We start from the raw sequence: 27,908 nt of genomic DNA, 5'->3' as shown, positions 1-27,908 counted from the left end.
CCATGCAAAGTCTCTTTTTGCATGGTTCATAAGCAAAATTGAGCAACTATTCTTACTCCTCTCTCGCCAACTTTGCTAAAAGACTCAGAACCTTACTAAAGCTAAAACCTTTAGACATAGAGCTTACCCCCCATTAATGGCACCTAGAAGATGAATTACAACCAAACCAGTGATATACAAATGCAAAAACGACCTAATATCATCTAGTATACCCATCATTCCTATGCCAAATCCTCAAAAAACATTCGACAGACTAGAGAGAGCAGGGATTATGCTTCCAGCAAGAAAAATCAATGAAGAACTCCTTGATTTAATAAAAAATCCAAGAGAATTTTTGCATGTTGATGGAAGAAATGGGGTGGGATAGCTTAGCAAGTTTGAAGTCAGGGTGGGGCTAGAGGTTATCATCATATGATTTGGGATGAATTTTTGAAAGACCTCCACCTAACCCCCTGTGAGAATTGCCCATTCCTGTCTATAGTTAGTAATTTTTTGGTGAGGGCGGGAAGATTTTTTTTTTTATATAAGAGAAAAAGAAGAAAAAAATCTTATAAAATAAATAAAACTTTTTTCTTCAGCCCTATTATATTTTCTATCAATTATAATTGCATATTTACTTATTTACTTGTTGTTTACTTGCATAAAATACAGAAAACCAAAAAATATATACACTTTTAGATAGTAATACTTCAAATTAATACTAATAAAGAGAAAAGAAAAGAAAAAGAAAAAAAATTAAAATATAAAAATTATGAGCCGAGGAAGCTAGGCGAGCACATGAGGTCCATGTGCGCCCAAGCGCTCGCCTCGCCTTCATTTTCCCTTTATACAGGCGCTTGCCTGTTCCTTTTATTCTCCATACCTAGGCCATCGCCTAGCCCCTCACCCAACCCTAACATAGGCGCTCGCCTATGTTCCACTTTTTCCTTTAAATTGCATGCATTTCCTTTTTCTTTTTTTCTCTCTCGTGCGACTTCCCCTCTCCCAACCCCTCGCGATAGCGCCGCTTACTCCATCTCACTTTCGACCGACACCACAGCATCGCCACCTTCTCTAAATAGCTCAACGTCGTTTCTCCCTCTCTTCGCCAAGCAACGACATTGCCTCCCTCCTCTCAAGAACTAAGTTTTTTTTTTTACTCTCTATCTCTCTAACTCTATAGGTTCCCTTCTCCACCGCCATCGACAGGTAACACAATTTCCCCTTCTTATTTTTATTTTTAATTTTCTTTCCCTTTTAGTTTATTTGCAATTTCCTTTAAATGAATTGTCAATCTCCATTCCTTTCTTTCTGTCAATTGTTTGCGCACAAATAGAAATATAACTATCAAATATTTTTCATGCAAAAATGGTGTGAACCAAAAATATTATTCCCTCCAAAGAGTTTAATGATTTCAGATTTGACTACCTCCTTCATGTTTGGATTTAATCTCCTTTGATGCTCGATTGAAGGTTTGTAGTCTTCTTCCATCAAAATTTTGTGCATGTACACACTTGGATTGATCCCCTTCAAATTTGAAATCATCCACCCTAAGCTTTCTTGTGCTTTCCTAAAACCTGCAATAACATTTTCTCTTGATCTAGTGATAAGTTAGAAGAAATAGTAACCAGAAAAGAGTTGTACTCACCTAAGAATGCATACTTTAAATAAGAGGGAAGTTGTTTTAGTTCATGCTTAAGTGGTTCACTTTCTTTCTCGCTTTTGATGCTTTGGATTTTAATGTTTATGTCACATTTGTTAATGGTCAATTTTTCTTTAACATGCAAGGTGTCTTTTACACAATCATCAACTCTAAAGCAATCACTAGAATCCATAGGAAGCTTTCAAGATTTAAGAACATAAAAAACAACTTCCTCTTGACCTACCCTTAAGGTTAGCTACCTTCATACACATCAATCAAAGCTCTTGCAGTTGCAAGAAAAGGTCGTCCAAGGATAAGTGATCCTTCTTTATCTTCATCTATATCAAGGATAACAAAATCAACAGGAACAATAAACTTACCTACCTTGACGAGCACGTCTTCTACAATACCCCTTGGATATTTGATTGATCGATCTGCTAATTTTAGAGACATCTTTATAGGTTTCAGCTCACCCATCCTTAGCAACTTGAAAGCTTCATAAGACAAAAGATTAATACTTACACCCCAATCAGTCAAAGCTTTTTCAAAATCAAGATTTCCAATATTACAAGGGATAGAAAAACTTCCTAGATCTTTTAACTTTGGAGGTAATTTATTTTGAATGATTGCACTACACTCATTCGTTAACATTATCGTTCCTTGATCATCGATCTTCCTCCTTTTGGACAGGATATTGTGAATACCCAAATTTTGAGGCTCAAAAAGCCTATTTTCCCGAACTGCAAACAGTCCGACCGGACCGGAGGCCATTCGGAAAGTTCACCGAAAGTATGCCAATATGGTACTTGAAACGTCCGGAAAATTACGAGGATCACAGAACTGGTCCCGAAATATTTTTTGGAGGTCCGAAACTCTCGAAAAAGCCTCCGGAATGAAAGACTAGCGCGCCCGCCGGCCACGGCGGCGGCGCCTGCCTGCCACGACGGCGACGGCTGCCGTCGGACACGGCGGCAGCTGCCGCCGTCCACGGCGGCGCCGGTGGCTCTGGCCGCCAGCCTCGGCGGCAGCGGCCGCCCTCCAGCCCAGATTTGCCCTATAAATACAGCCCCGGTTCATTAGTTTTACTCACTCAGTCTATGTTAACGGACGCTCCTTCTCCCCTACGCTCCTTGCGATTCTTTTACTGCTTTTTCTGCATTTATTGTAGGCTGTTATTATTCTGTTGTTGTGATACTTGGTCACTTAATTTGAATTAAATTCTAAATTAATATTCCCCAAACGAGAAGCTTAATTTGGAGTTTTCAAGCTAAAGCTAAGAAGCGACCGTCGATTAAATCAGGTAATAACGAAACTCTGCCTATTTAATTTCAGCATTTCATGCATATTCTTCTTCTACTCCAATTCTGAATTAAACTGCTGCATAAATGCATTCACGTCACAATTTGGCAAATAAACTGCCTCAATTAAACATGATTAAGCTTAAATGCTCGGTTAATTAATAATCGTGGTATTAAAGCTTAGATCCGACAATATTGGCTAAAAGCCTAGTTAATTAATAACTATGGCGTAATTGCCTTTATTTCGAACAGTCCGGCTTAAGTCCAATTAATCAATAATTGTGGCTAAACAGCCTTAATTAAACACGTTTTTCTTGGCAATAAATTGCCTATATTGCAATTCAGTTGATCACTTTCGACAAACAAATTGCCTATAAGTAAGATTGACCACTTTTAGCGACAAATCACTTAAATCGACACTTTTGGCAAACAAATTGTCTAAATGAACTCATTTTGGCTAAAAGCCTTCAAATAATCACTTTTGGCAAACAAATTGCCTAAATCACATCAATTTTTGGCAACAAATTGCCTAAATCAATCTTTTTGGCTAAAAGCCTTAAATCAATAATTTTGGCGACAATCGCCCAATCATCAACTTTTGGCAACAAATTGCCTAAATCAATCCTTTTGGCTAAAAGCCTTAAAATCAACATTTTTTGGCAGCAAACGCCTAATCAACTCAATCAATTCTTTGGCAAAATGCCTAAACAAAATGCACGAAGCATACACACACTCATGCATTAAGCATACCCATTCAAAGCCCTTTAAAAAAGGTCTATCGAACTACGTCGACTTTGATCTTCCATTCAAACAGAAGTACGTAGGCACGTTTGGGATTTAACCCCGAGCGGCAAGTCAAAATCACTTAAACACTTCAATTGGTCCAATTACATCATTCACCTTGCAAAGCATGCATTCTTTGGTTAATTTATCAACATGACATGGTCTCGGGATCCACCTCGGGTTCGTAGATTATGCCTTAAACATTGGGATAATTAATCTAGTAATTAGGTTAATTAAAATCGGAGTCAACTGAGGGTTTTTTCCTAGTTTACCCTAAAATAATTAAACAAGGTGACGACTCACACTTTCACGTGCATTTTTGCCCTTAGTCATATGCATCATATGCTAATCTTTGGGGGTAGGGGTTCACAGATATCTTTCAAGAATTTTGCATAGCTAGGCATTTGAGCAAGAACTTCAGTAAAAGGAATGTTGATTTAGAGCTTTTTAAAGACATCAAGAAATTTGAGGCAGCTTTTATCATCTTTTGATTGTTTAAGCCTTTGTGGAAAAGGGATAAGTGGAACATAGGGCTTGACTTCCTCTTTCTCTTCAAGATCAATGATCCGGATCTCCTTGTTTCCCTCTTCTTGCTTATCTACTTCCTTCCTGGGTGGATCCTCTAGTTGCTTTTCATTCCTCAAAATAATTGCTTGTACCTGTTCTTTAGGATTTTTCTCAGTATTGCTAAGTAACTTACTTTAAGGTCTATAAGCCATCATGTTTGCAAATTGGCCTATTTAATTCTCCAAGTACCTTATTCCAGCTTGTTGAATCTTATGATTTTCTTTATTGATCCTATGATACTCCCAGGTTTCATTCATGAACTCCATATGAGATTTAGAAAGAGCAGCGAGAAGATCATCATGAGGCTTTTTCTCTTGAGGAGGAAAACTTGGTGGTGGATTCAAGGCATTGTTCATATTCCCATAAGAAAGATTAGGATGGTTTCACGACCTATTATGATAATAAGAGTTAGAATATGGATAATTCTTCCTTCCTTGATTCATCACAAAGTTGACTTGCTCCAGAGTTTGAGCATTAATATTGTCCATCATGCATTCTCCAACTCCATATTGTTCATTACACCTGTCACATGCTTAGACAATAGAATTAACAGAATTAGTGGTCAATATATCTAATTTCTTTACCATGTTGTCTACTTTGGCATTCAATGCGGTGATGACATCAATCTTATAGATTCCTGCTGGCTTCTTCCTTTCAAAGGTATTTTGGTAATGGCTATTGCTTGTCATCTCTTCAATTCAATCATATGCCTCATCAATCCCCTTTCTTTCAAAGAACCACCAGCAGCTGCATCTAAAGTGATCTTGGTGTTACGAGATAATGCATTATAAAAAGTGCACCTGTAACCACTTGGGTAAGCTATAATGTGGACACTTTCTCAACGGTCTTTGAATCTCTCCCAAGCTTCATAGTAACTCTCTTGATCATGGCCGGCAAAAGTCATTATCTCATTACGAAGCTTTGTAGCCTTTGAAGATGGAAGGAATTTTGCCAAAAATTTTCAGGCTAGTTCCTCCCAAGTAGTGAAACTTTCAATAGGGCATGATTGCAACCAAGAACGTTTATCCCTTAGAGTGAAAGAAAATAGTCTCAAACTTATTGCATCTTCAGAAAATCCATTTTGCTCAAAAGTATCACAAATTTCCAAAAAATTTGTGATGTGGGCATTATGATCTTCACTAGGCAATCTTCTATACTGAAATGAGGTGGAAAACATTAGGATAATCGCAGGTTTGATCTCAAAATTATTAGCATCCACCCTAGGCCTAGTGATACTTAAAGTGGTCCCAGTAAGAGAAGGAGTGGTGTAATCTCATAAGGTGCGAATAGAAGGTCGAAGCCTTTGATTTTGATTGTTTTGGTTGAGCTGATGTTGTAAAATTTGTTGCTCTTCTTGCTGAAGTAACTCCTCTAATTCTATTTCTTCAGCCATGTCTACTTGTCGCCTTTGTTCATGTTCTTGCTCTCTTCTTGTAGCATTGTTCCTTCGGCAATTCTTTTCGATTTCTGGATCAAAGACTAAAGGTTCAACTCTACAAGATCTTTGCATAAAACACCTGAAATTCTTGTAAAATAAAATTAAAGAAATAGAAAAATAAATGTTTAAATTAATAATAGGGTAATTAGTATTGGTATCGGTAATGCCAATCCCCGGTAACGGCGGCTAAAAACTTGACAGGCTTTTTCGTAAATGTATGAAATCGTAAATAAGTAATAAATAGTGAATAAAGTATCGTCTCACGGAGATTGTATACCAAGTACCAAAATTATGTTGACCTATTATTATTTAAACGACAATAAAGAGAATGTATTTGGAAATAAAAGAATTAAAGTAAAACAATGAGAATGAGATCAAGTAAGAAATCGCTGAAAAGAAATAAAGGTTTAAAAGATACAAGGGATTTTGACTTCACTTAATTCTATCCAATTCATCCTATTAGTTTGATAATTAATTTTAATTATTCAAGAAGGAGAAATAACCCCAAAATTGCCAATAAGCTCTCTCAATGTTTTATTAGCTATTTTAACTCAATTCAATTACCCATCTCTCAATGGTGCAACCAAATAAATTAAAACATTAAGTTCTATGATTATTTAGGAATTCACAAATTAAGGCCTTTAATTTTATGAAATCTCCCACGAGGCAAACCATCTAGCACTCGTATCAAGTTGTTATTCCATGAAATTTATTAAACTATTCATATCAAAAATCCTTCGCTCAATAATGATTAATGAAATAAATCAATCTAGGGGAGAGCACTACCTGGAAGCATTAAGATCAATAATAAATTTTATTTGAATAAAGAAAATCAAATCTAATAGTATACATTAGAGTTTAAGTTAAGCTACATCTTATTCCTAATAAAAAGATATAGTTCGACATAGTAATTAAATAAAACTCAATTACTTATAAACAATCCCATAAAGAATAATAAACAAGAAGAGAGTTTAGAAGTAAAACTAGTCAATGATTGGTTTGAGCAGCTTCCTTTAATCTTGATACCAACTTAAATACTTGAAGTCTTAAAGAGAGATGAACTAAATAGACTAGAGAACAATAGAACAAAAGATAAATATAACCTAGCTAGTCTCTGTCTTCATATAGACTCATTGGAATATCTTTGAATTCGTTTAGGAAAGTGAATCTTTATTAAGGAAGAAATCTTTTGGAGATAGGAAACTGTTTAGGTTTGTACTTCTTCCCAGTTAGGACTTTCCCAGCATTTAAATAGGATTTAAGCTTGGTTAGGCACGTCCTATAAGCTCCTCATGCAAGTCCATGCAAGCGGCACGAGCTAGAGCTGACTTTTCGGCCTAAGTTGAATTCTGCAGATTAGCATGGGGTGATAATTAGCACGCCCTGGCGTGCCAGACTCTGACCTTCACTAAAGACTCATTGTGGAAACAACATGAGGGTGTTGAATAGCATGCCCTGGGCATGCTAGCCTCTAGAAATCCTGCTTATTTTCTTGCTTAAAATCCACTTTTTATATTTTTGGCTAGCTTCCTATAAAAATCCTATAAAATTCCTTAAGATCAAGTGAAATACGATTCAAGGAAGCCTTATTGAAAAACATAAGTAAAATTAAGTACATCACAACAAATTAAATAAAATTTAAAAGAAATCCAGACTAAAATCTACCAAAAATAACTATAAAAATAAAACTTATCATGCACCATATAGAAGTCGTTCACAAGATCAATGATATCTACTGGAGACTACATATTCCATATGGTTTTAAGCTTCTTCTGCAAGAAAGCAAAACCAAATGAGCGACCCAAGACTTTGATAATCAATGTGGATTTCCACTTTGACTGAAGCACTTTCTTCTTCATCTGTGGAACTCGAATCATAGGACACTCGGGGTCGTCATCGTCACTATCACCTTCATCAGACTCATCATCTGAGATTTCATATGAGTCAACGTTCCAATCCAAAGCCTCCTCAACCTCCTTATTCTCCCTCATAACCACGTCCCTCAATGAGGTCTTTCTTTTTTGCTCAGCCCTATGAGACCCGACCACAGTTAGGTGAGTCTCCGTACCTTGTCCACCACCATTAGCATCAATGACCTTGACTTTCTTATTACTCAGAGAAAGCTAGTCTGCCTCCTCAGATGAGATCGGAGGAGCTGCAGAGTTATCTTCACAGTCCATCACACTTTATTACACAAGTATTTAATTAATTAGGTGACCATTGTTATACTTTACTTTTGTTCTTATATTTATTGGTATGGCTTCAGAACAAGTTTACAAGCAATATTTAACTTTTCTTGTCTGGAAAATCATATAGTGGTTTAAATCCTTGTTTATTCAATAGACCCCACAATTAAGGGGCTCAGATTTAACTTAAAAACATTCTTTTTTTAATTAATATATTTAGCTTCCACACGAGTAATTATTGTTATATATTAATCCCTCTGTTCCATTTTAGTAGCAACATTTGCTTTTTTCACAAGGATTAAAAAAATGATTAGAATTCATTGATTTTCTAAAAATAGATGGTATAATGTCTAAATTGCTCTTCTTAAATGTAAATATAAAAATAAATCACACCTAATAAATATGGATAAAAATTGAAAAAAAATAATTAATTTATTCTCAAAATCCTAAATGAGCACTTAAAGTAGGAGGTAAAATGTCTATTTGTTGCTATTAAAGTGGAACTGATGGAGTAAATTTTTCACTTTTTATACTAATTGTGAATTTTGGCAGATATAGTTCAAAAGGAAAATTGAAATAGAAGAGTGTTGATGCCGGTCTAAAACATCAGGCCTAAACTAGAATCCATAAATTAAATAAATAAATTAGTTTATAATTAATTAAATAAATTGCATGATCAAATAGAATTAATTAATCAGTTAGCATATACTTCATTAACTAAATGTATGATTACTTAGACTCAATTAAATGTTTAATTAGTTTAGAATTAGTTAGGAAGGATGATTAGAATTAAATTAAAGCATAATTAGTGTAGGAATTAAATAATTGCATGATTAACTTAGATTTAATTAAGTTGCATGTTCAATCAGTTTAGTATTAATTAAATGTCTATTTAACTTAGGAAATAAATAATGGCATGATTAATTAAGCTTCATTGAATTAATTAAATTGGATTATATGCTTGTCTAACTTAGTTCTAAATAAATGTTTAAATACCTAGAGTGCACGTTTAGTCTTTCAATTACCCACTTTAAGTTAGAAGCTTCAAATTAAATTCTTACATATCTCTCCTACGCTTTTGTCTTAACATTTTTTAGCACGATATTATAACTTCATGATTATTGCATCTTTGCTATAAGTGTCTTCAATGTGAGACTCTAAATTTCTGAATGGCATTGTACATGACTAGCATGTTTGAAATAAATGAATATTGAGGATTGCTTGTTGCCTTGTGTTGTGCGCAGATATTGCATGTTTCTTTGTTATTTGCACACCGCTTCATCCTTCTTCTTCTTCGTTTCTTTTCTTCCAAAACTTTTGGCAATTAAAGTCAAATGAACCATTTTCACACAAAATAGGCGACTAAATGCTTTTTCAAAACATTTTGGCGATTAAAGCCAAATTAACCATTTTTACACAAAATAGGCGACCAAAGTCTCTTTTCTCAAACCTTTAGCAACTAAAGCCAAATGATCTTTTTTCACACAAAATAAGCGACTAAAGTCTCTTTTTTTCAAAACCTTTAGCAAATAAAGCCAAATGAATAATTTTCAATCTAATGGCGATTAAAGCCATATTTTCGCAAATCGAAGACTAAAGCTGAATTTTCACAAACATTGCGACTAAAGCCACTTTTGCATAAATATGGCGACTAAAGCCAAAACGCTTTCTTTTTCTTAAACTTGGTGACTAAAGTCACTTTTTCACAGGCATGGCGACTTAAGTCAAAAAAAACTTTACTTTTTCAATCAATTGGCAACTAAAGACACTTTTCAATCAAATTGGTGAATAAATCCATTGTTTCCAAATCAAATGACATTGTTTCACTCAAAATGGCAACTAAAACAAACTTTTATTAATACACACACCACATACACACACCTTTCATAATTAAAGTTCCCATTTCATAATGGAAAAAATTGCTTAGTTCTATTCCTATTGCATAGGATAAGTAGATAGACTTGATTACTAAACTTGTGTTACGGACCAAAAATCCACATAATTCTTTTTTCCTCTTTCTCTTTTTCTCTTGCTTTATTCGGATTTTCTTATTTTATGCGCTTGATTGGGAGACATGTGATTGTCCTAGAATCCCTATAAGAAGTTAGAGGCAATACTCTCTTTTTTTATCTCTTTGTACTTTTCCTTGTGTTATATTCATCTCTGCCTTTATTGCTTTCTCTGAATGTTTCTTTTACTTTCAGTTGAGGGAAACATGTGGTCATCCTAGAATCCTCTTAAGGGGCTCGAGATGACATTCCCTTTTAATTGGTCCCATGTTTAAATGCTTTCTTTAATACTTAATTGCTTAAATTGGAGATGTGTGGCCTTTCTAGAATCCTCAAAACGAGGCTAGAAATAATACTCCTTATTCCTTATAGCTTTATTTGCCACTTTCTTTAAATTGTTTTCTTTATTGCTTGTCTATAATTGTCGTGCATTTATTCATCTTAAAATTATTACCATTCGATAAAGAATTAAAACTGAGGCCAATTAATCGATTGTTTAAAATAAAAAATTAGTCCCCGAATCCTCCTCGGTTTTGATGATTAGTGCATTTTATCTATTTGGACCAATGTCCGGAGTTAAAATTAGGATTTTTCTTAGTTTTTTCCCTCAAAATAAAAAATATAAGTGGCGACTCATTTTCAAATAAAAACAATCAAATTAAATATGTTTTCAAATCATGAAACCAACTCAAAATAAGCATTCCAATTTCACATTTAGCATATTGGAAAAGGCACTTGGGTCGGGGCCTTATCAAAGGCAATTAGCCTATCATTTTGCATCAAAACTGCAGCTAAGCCATATTGACTAGCATTAGTCTCCAATACAAATGGAATGTGAAATTAGGAAGTGCCAAAATAGGTATTGAGGTTATGACTTTTTTAAGAAGGTTAAAAGCTTAAGTGGCTTGATGACTCCATATGAATACGTCCTTCCTAAGTAGGTCTGTAAGGGGCTTACTTATCACTTCATGACTCCTTTCTGTAATACCAGTCAGACCCCAAAAAACCTCTTACAGACCTAAGTGACTTAGGTGTAGGCTAATTAACCATAGCCTCAATCTTTTCAAGCTTAGACGCCACTCTATTGGCACTAATAATATGACCTAAAAACTCTATGGTTGAGTTATGGTACAAAAGACACATTTGGATTGTTTAGCATAAAGTTTGCGGTGTTTCAAAATAATGAAAATACTGCATAAATGTCCTAAACAAGACACAAGGTTAGGGCTGTAAATGAGAATATCATTAAAGAATACTAAAGAAAATTGCCTAAGATGTGGTTCAAAGATAATGTTCGTTGGCGATTGGAAAGTGGCAAGAGCATTGGTAAGCCCAAAAGGCATTACCCTAAACTCAAAATGGCTAAAATGAGTTTTAAAAGCAATTTGTGAATATTTGCCTTATGCATTCTGATCTAATGATAACTAGCTCTCAAGTCAATCTTAAAGAAATAATAGGCAAAATGTAACTCATCTAAGAGGTCATCTATTACAAGGATTGGGTATTTATCCTTAATGGTCAAGGAGTTGAGTTGTTTATAGTCAATGTAAAGTCTCTAAAAGTTATATTTTTCTTTGATTAAAAGGACATGGGAGGCAAAAGGATAGTGGCTAGGTTGTATTAATTGTGAGATAACCATGTCATGGACCTATTTTTCTATTTCAATTTTTTGGATATTATTATTTTTATAGGGTCTTATGTTAGCAAGGTGGCATGTGGAAGAAGATGAATATAGTGATCACATGTTCTGGGGGGAGGGAGAGATGTAGGTTCTTGAAAATGTCCTTAAAGGAATCTAAGAGTTTTTAAATTGCTAATGGAGGTGAATAGTTAAGGATAGAGGTATTTATAGAAAAAGGGACAGTAAAAATGGAAAACAAGTATGATCATACCACAACCTTTCCTAACTAGCTTCTTAAGAGACTTAAAGGAAATGAGGTTTAAAGAGCTAGACTCAGTGATTCCTTTTAACTCTAACTAAGCCTTATTCTTTTGTATGGCAAGGGATAGGGTAGGAAAGTCAAATAAAATAGGATTGTACTATTTTAACTAATTCACCCCTAATATCATATGATATTGGGCTAGTTCCAATATCTTAGGACTATATGTGAAAGTATGCCCTTGCAGTTTTCATTCTAATTCAGGGCATTGAAGTTTGTTAACTAACACTTGACCATTAGCTAACTTACCAGAAAGGGGAAAAGTCTTATTAACCAACATAATTCCTACTGGCTCTATGGAAACGCCCCTCCACATGGATCGAACAAATCTCTAATACACATAAGGTTTATAATCCATGAACATTAGCGAATTTAAGCCCAAACAGGGGTTACTTAATTGGTTGGATTTGTCTAGCATAGTTTCCATTAGACTAACTACTTGAGGATAAAAAATACAAAAAAAAAAAAAAAAAAAAAAAAAAAAGGAATAAGGAAATTGAAATACAACTTATGCCATTAAAACCACTTCCCATAGTATTTATTACAATTCAATCCTTCAATTCCTAACACGAAATTAGCAAAGTTAAGTCTTTATTGAAATGGGTGTTTTGCTGAATAGGCTACGGCGAACATCCTGAAGTATAAAAGCCCAGAGAATAGCCTTATACTATATTTTGGGCCTAAAACAACGACCTCAACTCTTCTCTTACATTTTCTCTTTTTCGATGGTTTTCCTTTTAACTATTATAAAAATGGAACAGAACCAGGAAATAAAATTCCGGTCTTTTTCTTCACCTGGAATTTCAAAGTCTTCAAACCAAAAATTCAATTCTAACCCTTTCCTTCGCTTTTATTTTGATTGTAACCCAATTCTTTGTTCCACAGTTTGATTTTAAAGCACAAATTTGGGGTTTAATTTGGAGAAAATGTTGCAGAAATCAGGAGGACGAGTAATGGCATTGAATGTTTTCAGGTTCTGCACGGCCTTGCGTGCTCTTGGCTCTATAATGATGGTATTGGTCATTGGCATTATTGGGCTTACGTATTATGTCGTTGTGATAACCGATTACGGTCCAGCTCTCTTTCATGGAGGCCTGGAGACGCTTGCTTCTTTTGCTGTCTTGCTTTTGTTCCATTTTTTGGTAAGTTGGATTAGCTATTTTTTCTTTTTCCCCTTTAAGAAATGATATTATGGTTTTGCTTTAGCTAGTGTTAAAAAAAAAAGAAGGATCAGCTCTTGTTTCAGGACCTTGTTTAGTTGGTTTTGCTAATGAATGCTGTTTCCTGTGTTTGAATTGGGTTTTATAGCTTTTTCATGAACAAATTTTAGCTGAATTCTATTACAATGGGTATCCAAGTGGCATTTCTTATTCAGAATCGTCAATGAGTGTTTCTATTTTTGTTTCAATTACATTTTTGTAATGTTGCAAGGATATTGTTATGGAGTGCTCAATTACAATTGGATATCTGCCCAACTGAATTGGTAGACTTCTACCTTTCACACTGCATTTTTTAAATAAGGAATTTGATGGAGGCATCTTATTTATTAAATGATTTTGTCATGGTAAGAGGAATGATGCTTGAAGTAGAAATGGCACATGTTAATTAATTTCATATATTTGGAATTATAATAAATTTTTGAGTTCTGATGCAAAAGTTTATCCTTTTCCTCACCATGTTCTACACTTTCTGATGACTATGTATCAGTCTATATTCGTTCTGGCTTTGGGTGGTAACTTGTATTCAATTGCAGTTCGCTGGCTATCTAGGAAGCAATTTCAAACTAAAAAATTGTAACTTTATAGATTACGATGTTTTGTGTAGTGCAAAGAAGTTTTTTTTGGCTCAGACTGCATTAGCTCCTGTCATAACAATAATTTATGCTGACTTGATTTTGTCGAGGCACCAATGGGATTGACTTGGTAACTCAACGTATTTCAATTTGCAAGAAAGTTGTAAATCAACTTATTTGAAAGATTTGATGATATTTTGTTTGGGATATTTTATGTGGACAGGACTTAACTTTTGATTTTCTCTTATGTTTAACAATATAAATAAAAAGGATGATATAGCACATGAGGCGTCTTGCATTGCGAGTATCATCTCTCACACGTATCCTTTCCCTTACCATTTTCTCCAGGAGGTGGTTTCTTCTAATTGAATCAGCAACTTTCCATTCAGAGAAAAGTGAATTTATCACTGCATATGCTTTGCCCTTATACCTAAATTACCTGTTAATTGATGTGCTAAATCTAGCAAATATATGTTGTATTCCATCTGTGCACAATACATAGATGGCATGTCATCCAACAAAGTTCTAAGATATGATAGGTAAAGGTGTCTGGATAACATGTAACACACTAGACAAAAATGATGATGCGTGATGGTAAAAAAATGAATCTGTCATGCTAACTTCTGTTAGTCTATTATGTAGCTGGTGATGCTATTATGGAGTTACTTTACTACTGTTCTAACGGATCCGGGTGGTGTGCCACCAAATTGGAGGCCGTCAATAGATGAGGAGAGAGGTGAGACAGATGCATTGATGGAACATGGTGCAAATTTAGGTTCAGACCGTTCATCTGTGCTTGGTGAGCCAGCTAACCAAAGAACACGATTCTGTCGGAAGTGCAACCAGTTTAAACCACCTCGATGCCATCACTGTTCTGTTTGTAAGTTCTTTACATAGAGTTCGTTTGAAGAAGATTATTCCTTTATGTGCTTTCTAACTAAATGCTGCTTAATTTGTTAATTGGTTCTAGGTGGAAGATGTATATTGAAAATGGACCATCATTGTGTTTGGGTTGTCAATTGTGTTGGGGCATTGAACTACAAGTATTTCTTTCTTTTCTTGGTATGTTAATTATCATCTAAAACTTGACAACCTTAATCCATATGCTAGAATGGCATGGAGATTTATGGTTTTGAACTAGATTTCCTCTTTATAGCTTTTGCTTATTTAAGGTTTTTAGCAATGTTCAAAATAAACTTTCTACAGGTCTTGATCTCGAACTAGTTGGAGTGAGGTCTACCACATGGATTATTTTCTCCAGTTAGCTGACAATAAACTCTCCATGTGCATGTAAAATAAATAAACATGATTTACATCTCTGTAATGAGATTTGGGCTGAAAAGCCTCGTACTCATTCACTAATCATTTTTATTTTATTAGCTTATGTTTTCTGAAACTTAAGTATTTTGTAGAAGAAAGATTACAGGAATTATTTTCCTTTTAATGATCTGTGCAGAGTGGGTGGCCTTGCATTAATATCGTTAAGAGTTGACTGGCTTTCTATCTGTGTCTCTCTCAATATATAGAATTTACTTTAAGGCTTATTAGTCTAAATTCGTCCTTCAAGAGACATGAAACCAAGGGAAGTCACCATTGGGATGAGTGGTCAAAATTCAGAAAAGGGGAATAAATAGCAAACGATCGCATTGCATACTAGAGAACTTCCCTACCTACAACCTTTTTCGGCCACATGGACAAACCTGCTACTATTGGACCAAACATTTGGTCTATATAGACAAAATGCTCTATCCACATGCCATATTATGATTAGGAAGTTAGTGAATTTATATGTATGGAAGAATTTGTTATTGGCCAGTTTTCTGAACCCCAGACCGACCCCCTCCACCCACTGCCCCCAACCCCCTGCGCAGCACGGGCGGCAAAAGGCTCCCCAAGAGCGAAAAATATAAAATAAAAAACTCTCTTCCATTTTCTCTTGTTCATTAAAACAAAATCAATTTGGCTTGGTGCTGTAGCATGTATATTAAGTCAGTTGTATCAATTCTTCTCCTACAAGCATAATTTTGTATTGAAAACTAACTGCTAATTCAATATCTACTAAAAAGAAAAAAGAGAAAACTGAGACAACTTTTGTCTATTTTCTTATTCAGGTTTACACATTTCTTGAGACAACTCTCGTTACTTTATCATTATTGCGACTGTTTATAGCATTTTTTGCTGATGGTGAAATATCTGGAACACCAGGATCCCTTGTAGCAACTTTTATTACATTCGGTGAGTTGCCTGGAAGTTCATACATCATATATATTTTTTAATTTATTTTTTTAATACTTAATTGTTGCTGTCCAACTATTTCAGTATTGAACTTATCATTTGCGTTGAGTGTTATGGGTTTCCTAATTATGCACATATCGTTGATACTAGCCAATACCACCACAATTGAGGTGATGCTTTTTCCTATGCTTGCTTACCTTTCTTTCCCATATATTAACAGTCTTTGAGCTAGTTTCTCTTATATTGCTTTCTTAATTTTCTGATTTCAGGCATATGAGAAGAAAACTAATCCTAAATGGCAATATGATCTTGGAAGAAAGAAGAACTTTGAACAGGTTACTTTTGCTCTTTTGTTTGATGGTTAAAAACTAAGCCTTACTCCTAAACTAGTTAGGCTAGGCTGTATGAATCTTTTGTTTCCAATATCCGCTCTGATCAAATCAATAGCAAGACAAAGCAAAGTAGATGTTTACTGATTATTCTCCTTCTTCTTCTTCTTCTTCTTCTTCTTTTATCCATGTTCTTGTTTTTGGAAACTACATATACGTTTCAAACTTTAACAACTTTTATAAGATAATGATTTTCGTGTTATTGCTAATAACACGAAAATCATTTTTAGTTGCTCACTTAATGTTAACTTACAGTTAAGTAATTTCTTATGTCCAAAGACCCTAATGTTATTTAGGTTGAGGTTTAGAACCTAACATGTGTTAGACTAACCATTTTCAGTGGAAATTTCATCAATTCACTTGTGTTTTCCAGCACAACTGAGCTTACTCAAATTATAAATTGAGTTTTGCAAGTTCAAATGTTTGCTCATTCAAGGCTCCATACCTGCAGTTGACTTTCATCTTAACTCAGAATCTGATAAGTATTTAATCAAATGATTAAATTTTTATGCTTATATGACAAAGAACTTGGGATAGTACTGTGTTGTGACTTCACTGGCCATATACTGTTGATAACACTGTAATATTTGAAAAGGCTTCGCTGGTAGTGAGTTCCTAAAATTATCATCACTAATTTTTCTTGCTTTGTGGATCCGTGCAAGAATTCAAGATGTTTTCATACAACAGTGCTAATTCAGTCATCTTCGCTTCCCAATTCTGTGTTTCTATGAAAGGATCCTATAGTTTGTACTGTTTCTATTTGCAGCTCTTTATCTTCTATCTAATTTTGCAGAAATCAAACAATTGACAGCTGTTGTATGCGTAAAATTTACTTTGATATTGATACATATTCAATTATTCTTATCATTGACAATCATTATCAGAACATAGAAATCCATAGAGCACACTTGTAGATTGTTTCTATGAATGATTTTCTACACACGTAAAAATGTTAAGTTAATTGTTTCGTTATAATAAAATATTATTTGGAAGAGAACTATTGTTATGATAGATCATAGAATAACTGCATGAGAATTATTTTATCTTTACTTATCTTTTCTTCCATCACCAGAAAACTGTCTTCTTTCCTACTAATGTTTCAAAACTAATGTATCCCTTAACAATGTTGTCATTATCATTTTAGATTCTCCTTTTTGCTATTCAGGTGTTTGGGACGGACAAGAGGTACTGGTTGATTCCTGCTTATTCAGAAGATGATTTGAAGCGCATGCCAGTGCTTCGGGGTTTTGAATATCCGATTAGACCGGATTTAGATGAGCTCCAACAGCTCTAAGCATTTGGCAATATAGACTATACTAAAATGTCATTCATTTTTCTCACTTTTCTTGCGGCTTAAGCATTCTGGAATAGGTTTTTCTCACCATGTGCACTTAGTGTTTGAACAAGCTTATGAAGCTTGGACAAGGAAACCCATCTGGTGCAAGGGTGTATATTAGCACGCCTTAGAATCTTAGGATTCTGTGACCTGATTATGCTGAAGGCCAAGCTATACATTTCTGTATATATGTAGAGTTTTGATTGATATGCCAAATATATGATATGCGTGTATTGCATTCACGTACTTGAATTCTGTGTAGTATGCTGCTGTCTATTTTTCGATTTTTTCGGATTGAAGCTTTCGTCGACATTGTTTCTTAATCAATTCATCTGTTCCTTTCTTGTGTATTCAAATGTCTGTATGTAAAAAATTTTTTCCACAACTGTGTGCTTTTCAGAGATCAAACTTGTGTTCTCGAGGGATTGAGGTTGCGTCCCACACCAACCGACAGTTTTTTGGTTTGAAATAAGTTATGATTTAGAAATAAGCTGAACCAAGGTAGTGAATTGGGTGAGATGCAATATAATTTAATAATTGCATTATTAGTTTCATGTTTATAAGAAAAATATACTTAATTATATTTTATTATAATCCGAAAAAACGTAAGCTTAATATTTGTTTATTTGCTTTCTCTTTAGAAGTATTATCCATTTTTGCTACTTTTATACCTTTATCATTTACCAGTTCTTTTTAGGACGTGCATCGCACGTTGACTATACTCGTTATTTTCTTATTTTTATACTCGTGCGATAAATGTAGTGGTTTATATATATATATATATATATATATATATATATATATATATATATAGTAAAATATTCTTTTTAATTATATATCTTAGACTGTAATATCTCGTTGAAAATGAATTAATATATTTGTTTCTCTTTTTAAAATAGTAATTCAAATATGAAATATGTCATTTATATTCTCTTTAATATATTGATTTATATAGTTCTCATTATATGCTAGTTGCTTTTATTTTTTGTTTAAGTACTTGATTAATAAAAATAATCATATAGCTATTATTTTACGTTTTATAATTAATTTACATATTTTGTTAATAAATTTCATTATAATCTCTTTTAGTAAATAAATATACTTAAAAATAGAATAAGAAATTAATCTAATAAATCAAATTAAATATTTATAAATAATAATAAATTTATTTTCATTGTTTTAGCCAATTAAGATAACGAAATTATTTAAAAATTTTATTGTTAAAATCATATTCCTTCATAGAAAGAATAGAATTTGAATTAAATAAGATATTAATATAATTAATCAAATTTGAGATATTTAAAAATAATAATTTTTTATCTTATTTTTTGGCCAACCAGAGTGCAATTTGTAATTAAAAGAAATTTAACCATACCGTTTTTAAATTAAAATCTTAATTATCTAGATATATTTATTTAAAATTCAAAAAAAAATTCAAATGTCTCGTATTTACACATATTCATTTACAATAATAATATCGAAGATAAATTACAATAATAGTAAATAATAATTAAATGATAAATAATAATAATAAATTATTAAAATTATTTAATTATTATTAATAATTTATATAATAATATAATAAAATATAATATAATTATACATAATAAGATAATAATATAAAATTTTCAAAAGCTTAGTTATCTATATGTATTTATCGATTAAAAAAATAAAAAAAACATCCACTCAAATTATAGAAATATTATATATATTTTTATGTTAATTTTTTAATTAGTTATGATTAAGATTATTTTAGAGTATTTTAAATTTTACAAGAACAACATAGAAAATCTTATTATTTCCCCATTCCCTCATTCTCACTTTTATATATAGTATAGATAGATATATTATAGATTATAAATTTATTTTATTATCTATTACGTTAAATAGAGCAAAATAATATATATAATAAATACTGAAAATATGTAATATATATTTAGCTCTAACATTTAATTTAAATCCTAAATTGAATAAATGAAAGACATATATAGTAAATAAAAGAGTATTTAATTTTCATGTATAACCTTATTATGTAATATTAAAATAATTACAATTTATTAATTTATAGTTAACGTTAATTATCTATTAAGTATAATATTTAAAATAAAATTTAATTGAGTATTAATAATGTTATTTTAGAACATTTTAAATTTCATTAAGGAGATTATCATAACGTATCAAACGTAACATATAAAATAAAATTCAATTGGTCATTAATAAGGTTATTTTAAAAAATTTAAAATTTCATTAAGGACATTATGGGTAATTCTATTATTCCCCTGTCATTTCTACTTTTATATATAATATAGAATAGATAGATAGAAGTTAAATTCATTACAATTTTTAATATTTCTATAATTAATTAATTAATTTTACAACTAAAAATTGATAGAAGGAAAGTAGATTTGTCATTTAGACAAAATATAACGACGGTAAACTGTGTTTCATTAAAAAATAGAAAAAATTATTTAATTACTTTTTTTTTGTTCTAACAAAATAAAATTATAAATTTTAATGTGAAATATCAAATAGTTAATGTTGTAGAATTATTAAGTTAATTATATATTGTTATTCATTCCAACCAATCATAAAATATAGAGCTCCTCCCTAGGATGGAATTGGGACAATTAAAAATGATATGATAAGATGAACATTAAAATAGATTTACAAATGAATTTCATTAACAAAATTAATTTTATTGTATATTTTAAATGCTATATTCTGCCTTTTATTATTATTATTATTATTATGCTGCGGGCAAAGGGAAGGAAGTGCACTGAACATTCACATCGATGAGTATATGACGTTAGAAAATAAATAAATCCTATTAATTAATATTTCCTCGTGAAATGTTAGGTGGATCACTATTGCCCAAAACTGCGTTTAAGGAGGGAGAGCAGTTTACAGAAATATACATCTTCAAAAATTCTTTGATACCCTTTTTCAACCCTAGTGTCACTAAACAAGGGGGGGCTGTCTGCCTGCTACAAATCATTTACAGCAATTCTCAAATTGGAAAGTCAACTGTATACTCTCTTTCTGATCCTAAGGCCAGAACTGTACTGCTACTTGAATTACGCCAAGTACCTAAATGTGTTTGGGTTGTCCTTGTCTCTCTCCAAATAGTCTCGGGTGATCAAATCTTCCATTCGCTTCTTGATTGCCTTAATGTCAGGCTGTAAATTCAAATTCAAACAAGAACAAAACATAAATGGAAGAAATCGCGCAAGTAAAAGTTGACGCATGTTCCCATGTTTCTTTTTCATGACATGACAGTTTCTGACGGCTATGCTACAAATTCCACTAATTCATGAAGGTTTTACTGAGGACTTTCAACACATGGTAGTCATGCAGGCATAAAAAGGAATATTAAAGACTATATGTAGTACTCCATGTTCCTAGTCCAAATCCTAAATTATCCCAGTAGTCAGCAGCTACAATTCCCCAACCTGTCTTCTTCACTAATATGTATGCATGATCAAGAGGGAAGTAGACATACCTTGAACATACGACTCAACTGCTCAACACACTCTGAGACTAACTGTTGATGGCCTAAAACTTTCCGGCTCTTCATTATGCGCACAATTGCAGCATCAATAGCATATCTCCTGTCCTTGTCAACGTCTTCAACAACCTTCTTTCTTTCATCTACTGGCGGGAGAGGAATCTACAATTGGGAAAATTTCAAATGATTACAGCTTTGACAAAAGGAGAGTAAGTAGCCAAACATTATAAAGACCAGACCTGATCTGATTCAAATGCAAGCCCAAGAGGGACAGTGAAAAATATCATGCTAGAAGTTACCTTGATTCTCCTCATTCTGTCTGTGAACTTATGGTTCACTTCAAAGTAATCTGTCTGTGAAATGGTCTTTGTGTTGGGTTCCTTAAGAAGTATCTTGTACTTGGCACAAGACAAGGAATGAAGCAATCTAACCAAGTCATCATGGGTCAAGTTTAATTGAGTCATAATCTCAGAATAACTAAGTCTATCTGATAAGTTAAAAAGCAGCAGGAGAGCAGCCTGTAGAATATATAGGCAGAGATATCATAGTCAGAATCATCCACCATAATCCAGTAGCAAATATGTCACTACCACAACTCACATCCCCAAATGCAGGTCTTATTATCATTTACCTGGTAGGTAGACACAATCAGCTCTATAGGTTTTTGCTCAAACTTGCCATTAAGATGGCAGGACCCCAACGAATAGATCCACGTAAGCTTTCGGTGCTTACTTTTTTGGTCATAGAATTCCTTGAAAATTTCTACACCCTTGACCTGAAACAAATATACTCAAAAGCATTACTTAAAAAGGAAAAGGGTAAGATAAAAGGCCTGTCTTTCCAACCATAAATAATATATTTACCATCTCTGCAGGAAGATTGAGATCAGACGATTTATAACTTGGCCAAAATCCAGTTGTAAGAACAGTGACAGATAAATCAATCCCTGGATGTGCATTCGGGTTATTGCCAAGATATTTCTCAAAGCTAGCCTGATTTTCCCTTGCAAGTGTTAAATCAGTGACCTAAGAAAAAAAAAGAAACACTTAAGAAATCACTGAAGTTGCGTAGATGTATTATAAGTATCAACTAATCAACCAAGGCCCAACTCACCATCCCCTCCATCTTAGAAGTGAACTGCCCACCACACTGCTGTTTCAGTTTTGTAAGAATACTCCTTTCATGATCATCATTTGCACTCCGGTCAAAAAGAAGACGACGAGCGAGCTTCTTCCTGCCAAAATCCAGGGAAACAAAATGAGAACAGAAAACAGATCAGGAAAATGAAACAAAATGATACCCACTAAATTTTTGATTTACCTGTAGAATTCACCAAAAAGGTCCTTATCACTGATATATGCCAGCAATTTTACCACCTGCAAAACTCAACCACAATGAAAAACAAGTTTCAGTGATTACTCTCAGTTGTTCAGAGAAAATAAACCTATCAACACTACACTGAAATAGAATTTCATAAAACTGGAAAAAAGAAACTTTAACAGCGCACCTTCTCCAGTGTTTCTTCAATGATTTCATCACTCAGTTTCTCACTTCCACCCTTCTTGAGGATATTATCGCAGAAAGTTGCCAGTAGTTCTGCACTTGAACTGCCGGCTACTGTTTTATTACAGAATATCTCAAAAGCCTCTTTCATGGCCTGTTGAACAAAAAAATAAAGTGTAAAGAAAAAAGACTTTTGAGACAAAATAGTGATTACAGAAATTATAGAAGCATAATGGAAGCAGTAGTACAAAAGTCACAAACCTTGTGAAAGAGCGTGTGATTTTGAAAACAATCATTCACATATGCCATATACTTGTCATGCAAATTAATTATACTTCTGATTAGGACCTGAACATCACATCAATAGATCGATTATTCAGCCTCCTCGTTATTCCCATACATATAAAACACTCAAGTCGTCAGAAGATTTACCTGTTCCTGTACACCACCATTTGCAGCCTGTAGAGCCACATACTTGTTAGCATTTAGTTCCCCATCAATCAAAAAAATTAAAAAGAGCACAAATAAAATATGTAGCTCACCTTTTAGCACCAACAAAGAATCACAATAAAATTCAGCTTGTAAATGCATAAGGCCCCAAACAATCCCCAAAACTTCATACTCAGGGAACGAGAAAAGATTCTACATTTCAATTTTTTTTTTTTTTTTTTTTTTTTTTTTTTTTTGGATAGAGGGAGCCAAAAAAAGGAAGATGGAAAGAGCCGGGCGGGAGGGGGGGAACAAAAATCTCTACTTAGACCAATTACATCTTCGACAAGAAAGCTGAGTGACAAGGGATTAAATTACACATTTGCCAATGAATTAATGTTGTACATAGGAATAATAGAACTATTATCGTAATTTCAATATTAATGACCAAAAAAAGTTGTAACTATCTCGTCCCTCAACCCAAATGAAAGGAGTGATAAATTTTAACTCCCCATCTTTTTCTTCTCATATGTGAAAATTACTAGTAGAGTGTAGACATACCAGAATGAAAGTATTAAACAGCCATGCCAAAATTCTATTTTAATGGAAACTATGAGAAAGTAATCATAATTACTGACCTGGTTACTTGCAGCATCTTCGGCCTGCTGGACCAAGACTGTCCCTTCAGCAGTAATGTGCTGTAGAAAGGAAATGTTAGTGACCAAGAAAATATGCAAAGAGGCCCTTGGCTGGTAAAATAGCATGAATATAGAAACCAGCTAACCTGCTTGAAAATAGCAGCAACAGGGTCCAAGCCTTTTGGTATTTTATGGTAAAGCCTATACATCCTTGAAAGATCGTCCACCTGCAAATTATAAACAAAACCGAATAATTGTTTTCCTATGCCGCTAGAGTAACCAGAGAAAGTTCAAAAGAGGGACCAATTCCAGATCACATTATACCTTATCATCTCTAAGCAACGAATGACATCCAGAATGCTCCTTTTCAAGCAGTTGGTTTGCATAGACCACCAATAATTCATGTTGCACTTTCTACAAATAGAAAGTGAAGTTAAATATATATATATATATATATATATATATATATGATAATCACATTTACAAGAACTTAAACCCTTATAGTTGTCGCATCTCTAAGAAGGATTTCTAATTGAATCTCCACCTGCTGCTGCATATCAGTTTCCAAATGTAGGCAAATTTGAATACAGAATGGGGAGTAAGGATTTACAGGATCATCCATTTCTTTTTACTTTCGTCAACTTACCATTTCTATGCTGTCATGAAACATAATTCATACTATAATTTGGAATTAGTTATGCAGCATGCAAATAAGATATATACACAACATTAATACTTGAAGGCAAATACTGTCATCTGTTACCATTATAGAGGTGCTTTTGGCAAAAAAATGCACAAGAACATTTATCTAAGGGTGTAAGCAGAGGAATCAGGTAGAGCAGTATATGGATTAAGAATATGGATAGTCTACTTCCACTCCAGACATTTTAATCTGCATTTGCACTAAGGTCTAAATATATAAGATCCTAGCCAAATTTTTCTACAAAAGCCCCCCACTTATATACTGTAAATTTCCTTAAAAACATCTACTGCCTCAATTTCAATATATTCATTACAAACTTATCCAATACGACTTTCATAAAATTAACAAAATATAAAATCACAAGAGTAATAAAGCCCCTAATAATGATTATTTCCTTTTACATCCAATTCATATTTTATCCTTCATAACTAATTGGAAAAATAGGCAATGCTTCAATTCAAAAAAACTCTATTCAGAATAATTTATTCAGATGCATATTGAACATAAATTAGTTAGTATAACCAATTAAAAAAAAAAAATTCCTACAATACATGGATGGAGAAAACACCAAATCCTCAAATTCATTCACAAAATATATGGAATATGAAACCAAACTAACCTCCACTAACTTTGGCTCACTGCTTGAATGCAAGTAATGAGAAACTCTATCCCTCTCCTTTTTCAAACATTCCTCAGCCTGCAATTTCATGGGGGGAGGGGGTGGTTCAGGATAATAAAGATTAGCTATAAAACAACTACACAAATTAGTACAGATAAGTACTTGCCTTCGACATGTAGTCTGGACAAGAATCCTCCAAAATCCAGTTAGATGCCTTACGAGAATAGTATGCACCAGTATCCTGAAGCATGTGTACTTCAAAATCTTCTTGGTAACAATCCATTACGCCCATCCCGATCTCAACAAATATATCTAAAACATTCTTCAACAAGGCCCTATCAATCTGCTCCCCTTCGCGTTCTTTATCAATCTGATCTCCAGAAAATGGACCCTCAGCATTTTATTTGAAAAAAAACAATAATTATTTAAATTACAAGGGTCTTAGAAGAACATACAAGAACAATCACAGCTTCTCTAGCTTTTTGATTTACTTCCTTATAAACCTGAAGAAAACAGATGAAAGAATCATTAAACTATCTTCAAAATAGAGAAGGAAACAATCATAGGAAAGATTACTAGAGATGGAGACTAAATGAGGAACTTTTGACATTCTCTTTGCCCAAAAGCTTAAGAAACATTGTGAGGTAAAGAGGGAATTAACGAACCAGGCTACGGAAGCAAGTCAGCCCAACTTCATTAAGTGCAGGAAGTGACCTCCGAGCAATAAAGTAGCGATCCAAATAATGAAAGAAGCGTGAAAGCCACCTAACCATAATTTTGTGGTTAGACCATCTTTTCACGAGTTCCCTCAGCATAAACTCATCATGCTTCTCCCTTATAGATGGCAGCACCTGATTCAGAAAACAAGATGAGGAGAATATGAAATCAAGTCATTTATTAATCATAAAGAACAAATCAGTCCATAGTTTATACCAGTAAAATTAACCCAATAAAATAATGTAACATGAAGACAGCCCCATCGGCAATATAAATCACAGCCACACAGAATTTGTCTCACATCATGGAAACAATACTGAGCATATTTGTAGTCGAACACAAAATTATAATGCAATATATATGACAAGACATCCATGTCACCATCATGCTTTAGAACAACACTGCATTCACTAACTGTTCCTTCTCTATATGTTAACTCTGCCATACAAAACCATATGGAAACACAGTAACATATCAGTTGACAAATTCACTGTTGTTTTAAATTGTCATTCTCTTGGGCTACTTAAAAGATAGAAAGAGAATTAAGAAACAGAAAAATATTTAAAAAAAAAAAAAGACTAAGAAGAAGTAAATGGGTTACTCATCTAACCTTAACCTACAAAATTAAGAAAGTTAACAATAAGAAATAAACCAAACCTTCAACTTAGTTTAAACAATATATAACTGTCTACATATCAAGCAAAAAGATCATATCATCCATGTCCTCACCGTAGAGTGAATATATTCTTCAAAGGCCTCCCTGTACTTGTCATAAAGCTGCTGAGAATAATCATGAGGCGGCTTCTGGGTGCACATATTGTATATAGTTCTGTAGTGTTTAAACAAGCAAAATCAGAACATTGGGAAAATTATTTGATGTGTATCTAATGGCTTGACCTTGTATTGAATAAACAGATAGGAAAAGTACGTGTAAAGCATCATATATTCTTCAGAACTGAATTGCTCTAGTGATCCTTCCAGAATACTCTTCAGCTTTGTGATACCCTTCTGCATAAAATCCCATCCTTGGTCCAAGTCAATTGTCCTGCGCTCCATGATGCAAAGGAACCCCTTCTGTCTAACTAACAAGCAAAGTATTAAAACTTGGTCCATGATTAATCAGTTCCAGTAACGAATTCACAAATACGTAGGCAAAGAAAAACGCTTAAATTAAATTGTCAATAAGCAGCAATTCTAATCATCAATTCTAATCATGTACGATAAGCAACCCACAACACCAGGAAGCATCAATCTACGTTAGACCCTAATGCCATTAAAAAAAAAATAGTTTTTCCGAACAACCATGATTTGGATATGACATAGTATATTAATCTTAATCAACACAGTAAAACTTGGTAATTTTACCTTCATATACGAAATAAAAACATAATAACTCGATAAACCCATTGATTGACCAAATAAAAAGTATTTAACAGTACAAAGTGAATCTTCAATAGTATCAAACCCTAGATACCGGAGATAGACTATAAAAACACAATTGAGATATCAAAAATCGAGACTTATTAAAACCCTAACTGCCCGAGACAAGGGAATGATTCTATTGTATAGCCTAAAGCTGTTTGTGCATTATTCTTTCCTTTTCAGATAATACCAACGTATATATGTACACATATATGAGACGTTTTTCTGCTGTTACTGAGTTTGCAATCTAGAATGTAATGTAGGAGCTAATAAAGAAACAATGACAGATTGGTTAATTTTGTATCTAATTGTTAAATAACTATGGGATGTTCGATACCACAACAGATTGGAGAAAAACAATGAAGGGGGAAATCAATGAAAATTAAATTTGATTAAAATACACCAATATTACCTGGCGGCGATGGTGTGCTGGCGACGGCTACGGCAGTGACGGTGAATAAAAGAGAAGCGGAGGAGAGAAAGGCTTTCTCCCTCAAACGCGTTAAAGGGTGAGAATCACGGATATTAGAACCTCGTTGCAATCAAGCATTCTCCGGCTTCGCTATTTATAGAGATAGATTCAGCACAAGTAAAAAGAGCTGATCCAATTTTACTATTATAATAATAATTAATAATTGATAATTAAACTTTAATTAAGTTAGTAAAAACAAATTTTACGATCCAAAGTCCGAGTAGAATTATTATTATTAGTTTTTTTTTTTTTTTTTTTTTGAAAGGGCAAAAGTACTGCAACCAATAAGGTTATTAGTTAAACTAA

General features: G+C 33.3%; 2 protein-coding genes and 1 non-coding gene across 5 annotated transcripts; 2 read left to right on the top strand and 1 right to left on the bottom strand.

The window, feature by feature from the left end:
• The first annotated feature begins 5,085 nt into the window (after positions 1-5,085).
• LOC119370041 (small nucleolar RNA R71) lies at positions 5,086-5,191 on the top strand. The gene has a single exon (XR_005177620.1). It is a non-coding gene; the product is annotated as a small nucleolar RNA R71 (small nucleolar RNA).
• Positions 5,192-12,574: 7,383 nt separating this feature from the next.
• LOC105629561 (putative protein S-acyltransferase 14) lies at positions 12,575-17,893 on the top strand. The gene is made up of 7 exons (XM_012211172.4): positions 12,575-12,984; positions 14,277-14,514; positions 14,605-14,696; positions 15,746-15,869; positions 15,954-16,039; positions 16,139-16,204; positions 17,424-17,893. The coding sequence occupies exons 1-7, from the start codon at positions 12,769-12,771 to the stop codon at positions 17,550-17,552; spliced, it is 951 nt and encodes a 316-aa protein (XP_012066562.1). The 5' UTR covers positions 12,575-12,768; the 3' UTR covers positions 17,553-17,893.
• Positions 17,894-20,400: 2,507 nt separating this feature from the next.
• Positions 20,401-27,703, bottom strand: LOC105629560 (cullin-1). 3 transcript variants are annotated; one of them, XM_012211171.4, is made up of 20 exons: positions 27,543-27,703; positions 26,637-26,790; positions 26,438-26,537; positions 25,657-25,842; positions 25,447-25,494; positions 25,158-25,361; positions 24,992-25,069; positions 23,994-24,083; positions 23,816-23,896; positions 23,670-23,729; positions 23,035-23,061; positions 22,864-22,950; positions 22,607-22,756; positions 22,420-22,475; positions 22,213-22,333; positions 21,963-22,124; positions 21,731-21,874; positions 21,399-21,617; positions 21,094-21,261; positions 20,401-20,770 (listed from the first exon to the last, which is right to left on the bottom strand). In XM_012211171.4, exons 2-20 carry the CDS (start codon positions 26,762-26,764, stop codon positions 20,669-20,671), a joined length of 2,211 nt encoding a protein of 736 aa, XP_012066561.1. In that variant the 5' UTR covers positions 26,765-26,790; positions 27,543-27,703; the 3' UTR covers positions 20,401-20,668. The 3 variants fall into 3 exon arrangements, with proteins under 3 accessions (XP_012066561.1, XP_020533210.1, XP_020533211.1); XM_020677551.3 differs by having other exon boundaries at positions 26,637-26,786; positions 27,543-27,702; XM_020677552.3 differs by having other exon boundaries at positions 26,637-26,782; positions 27,543-27,700.
• Positions 27,704-27,908: the final 205 nt, after the last annotated feature.

This window comes from Jatropha curcas, chromosome 3 (genome assembly GCF_041381405.1).
Source record: "Jatropha curcas cultivar XTBG-Jc1 chromosome 3, XTBG_Jcur_1.0, whole genome shotgun sequence".
In the NCBI taxonomy this organism is placed as follows: domain Eukaryota; kingdom Viridiplantae; phylum Streptophyta; class Magnoliopsida; order Malpighiales; family Euphorbiaceae; genus Jatropha; species Jatropha curcas.
Note: the sequence above shows the minus strand (reverse complement) of the source record. Positions and strands in the feature narration are given on the sequence as shown.

What these genes read in the sequence shown, in the direction of transcription:
- LOC105629561 (XM_012211172.4), top strand. Translation starts at nt 12,769, where the DNA reads ATGTTGCAGAAATCAGGAGGACGAGTAATGGCATTGAATGTTTTCAGG. An exon ending in TGCTTTTGTTCCATTTTTTG is followed by an intron (nt 12,985 to 14,276) that starts GTAAGTTGGATT and finishes TCTATTATGTAG; the next exon opens with CTGGTGATGCTATTATGGAG. An exon ending in CCAATACCACCACAATTGAG is followed by an intron (nt 16,040 to 16,138) that starts GTGATGCTTTTT and finishes TTCTGATTTCAG; the next exon opens with GCATATGAGAAGAAAACTAA.
- LOC105629560 (XM_012211171.4), bottom strand. Translation starts at nt 26,764, where the DNA reads ATGGAGCGCAGGACAATTGACTTGGACCAAGGATGGGATTTTATGCAG. An exon ending in TTGAAGAAACACTGGAGAAG is followed by an intron (nt 22,476 to 22,606) that starts GTGCGCTGTTAA and finishes TGAGTTTTGCAG; the next exon opens with GTGGTAAAATTGCTGGCATA. An exon ending in AGTTGAGTCGTATGTTCAAG is followed by an intron (nt 20,771 to 21,093) that starts GTATGTCTACTT and finishes TTGAATTTACAG; the next exon opens with CCTGACATTAAGGCAATCAA.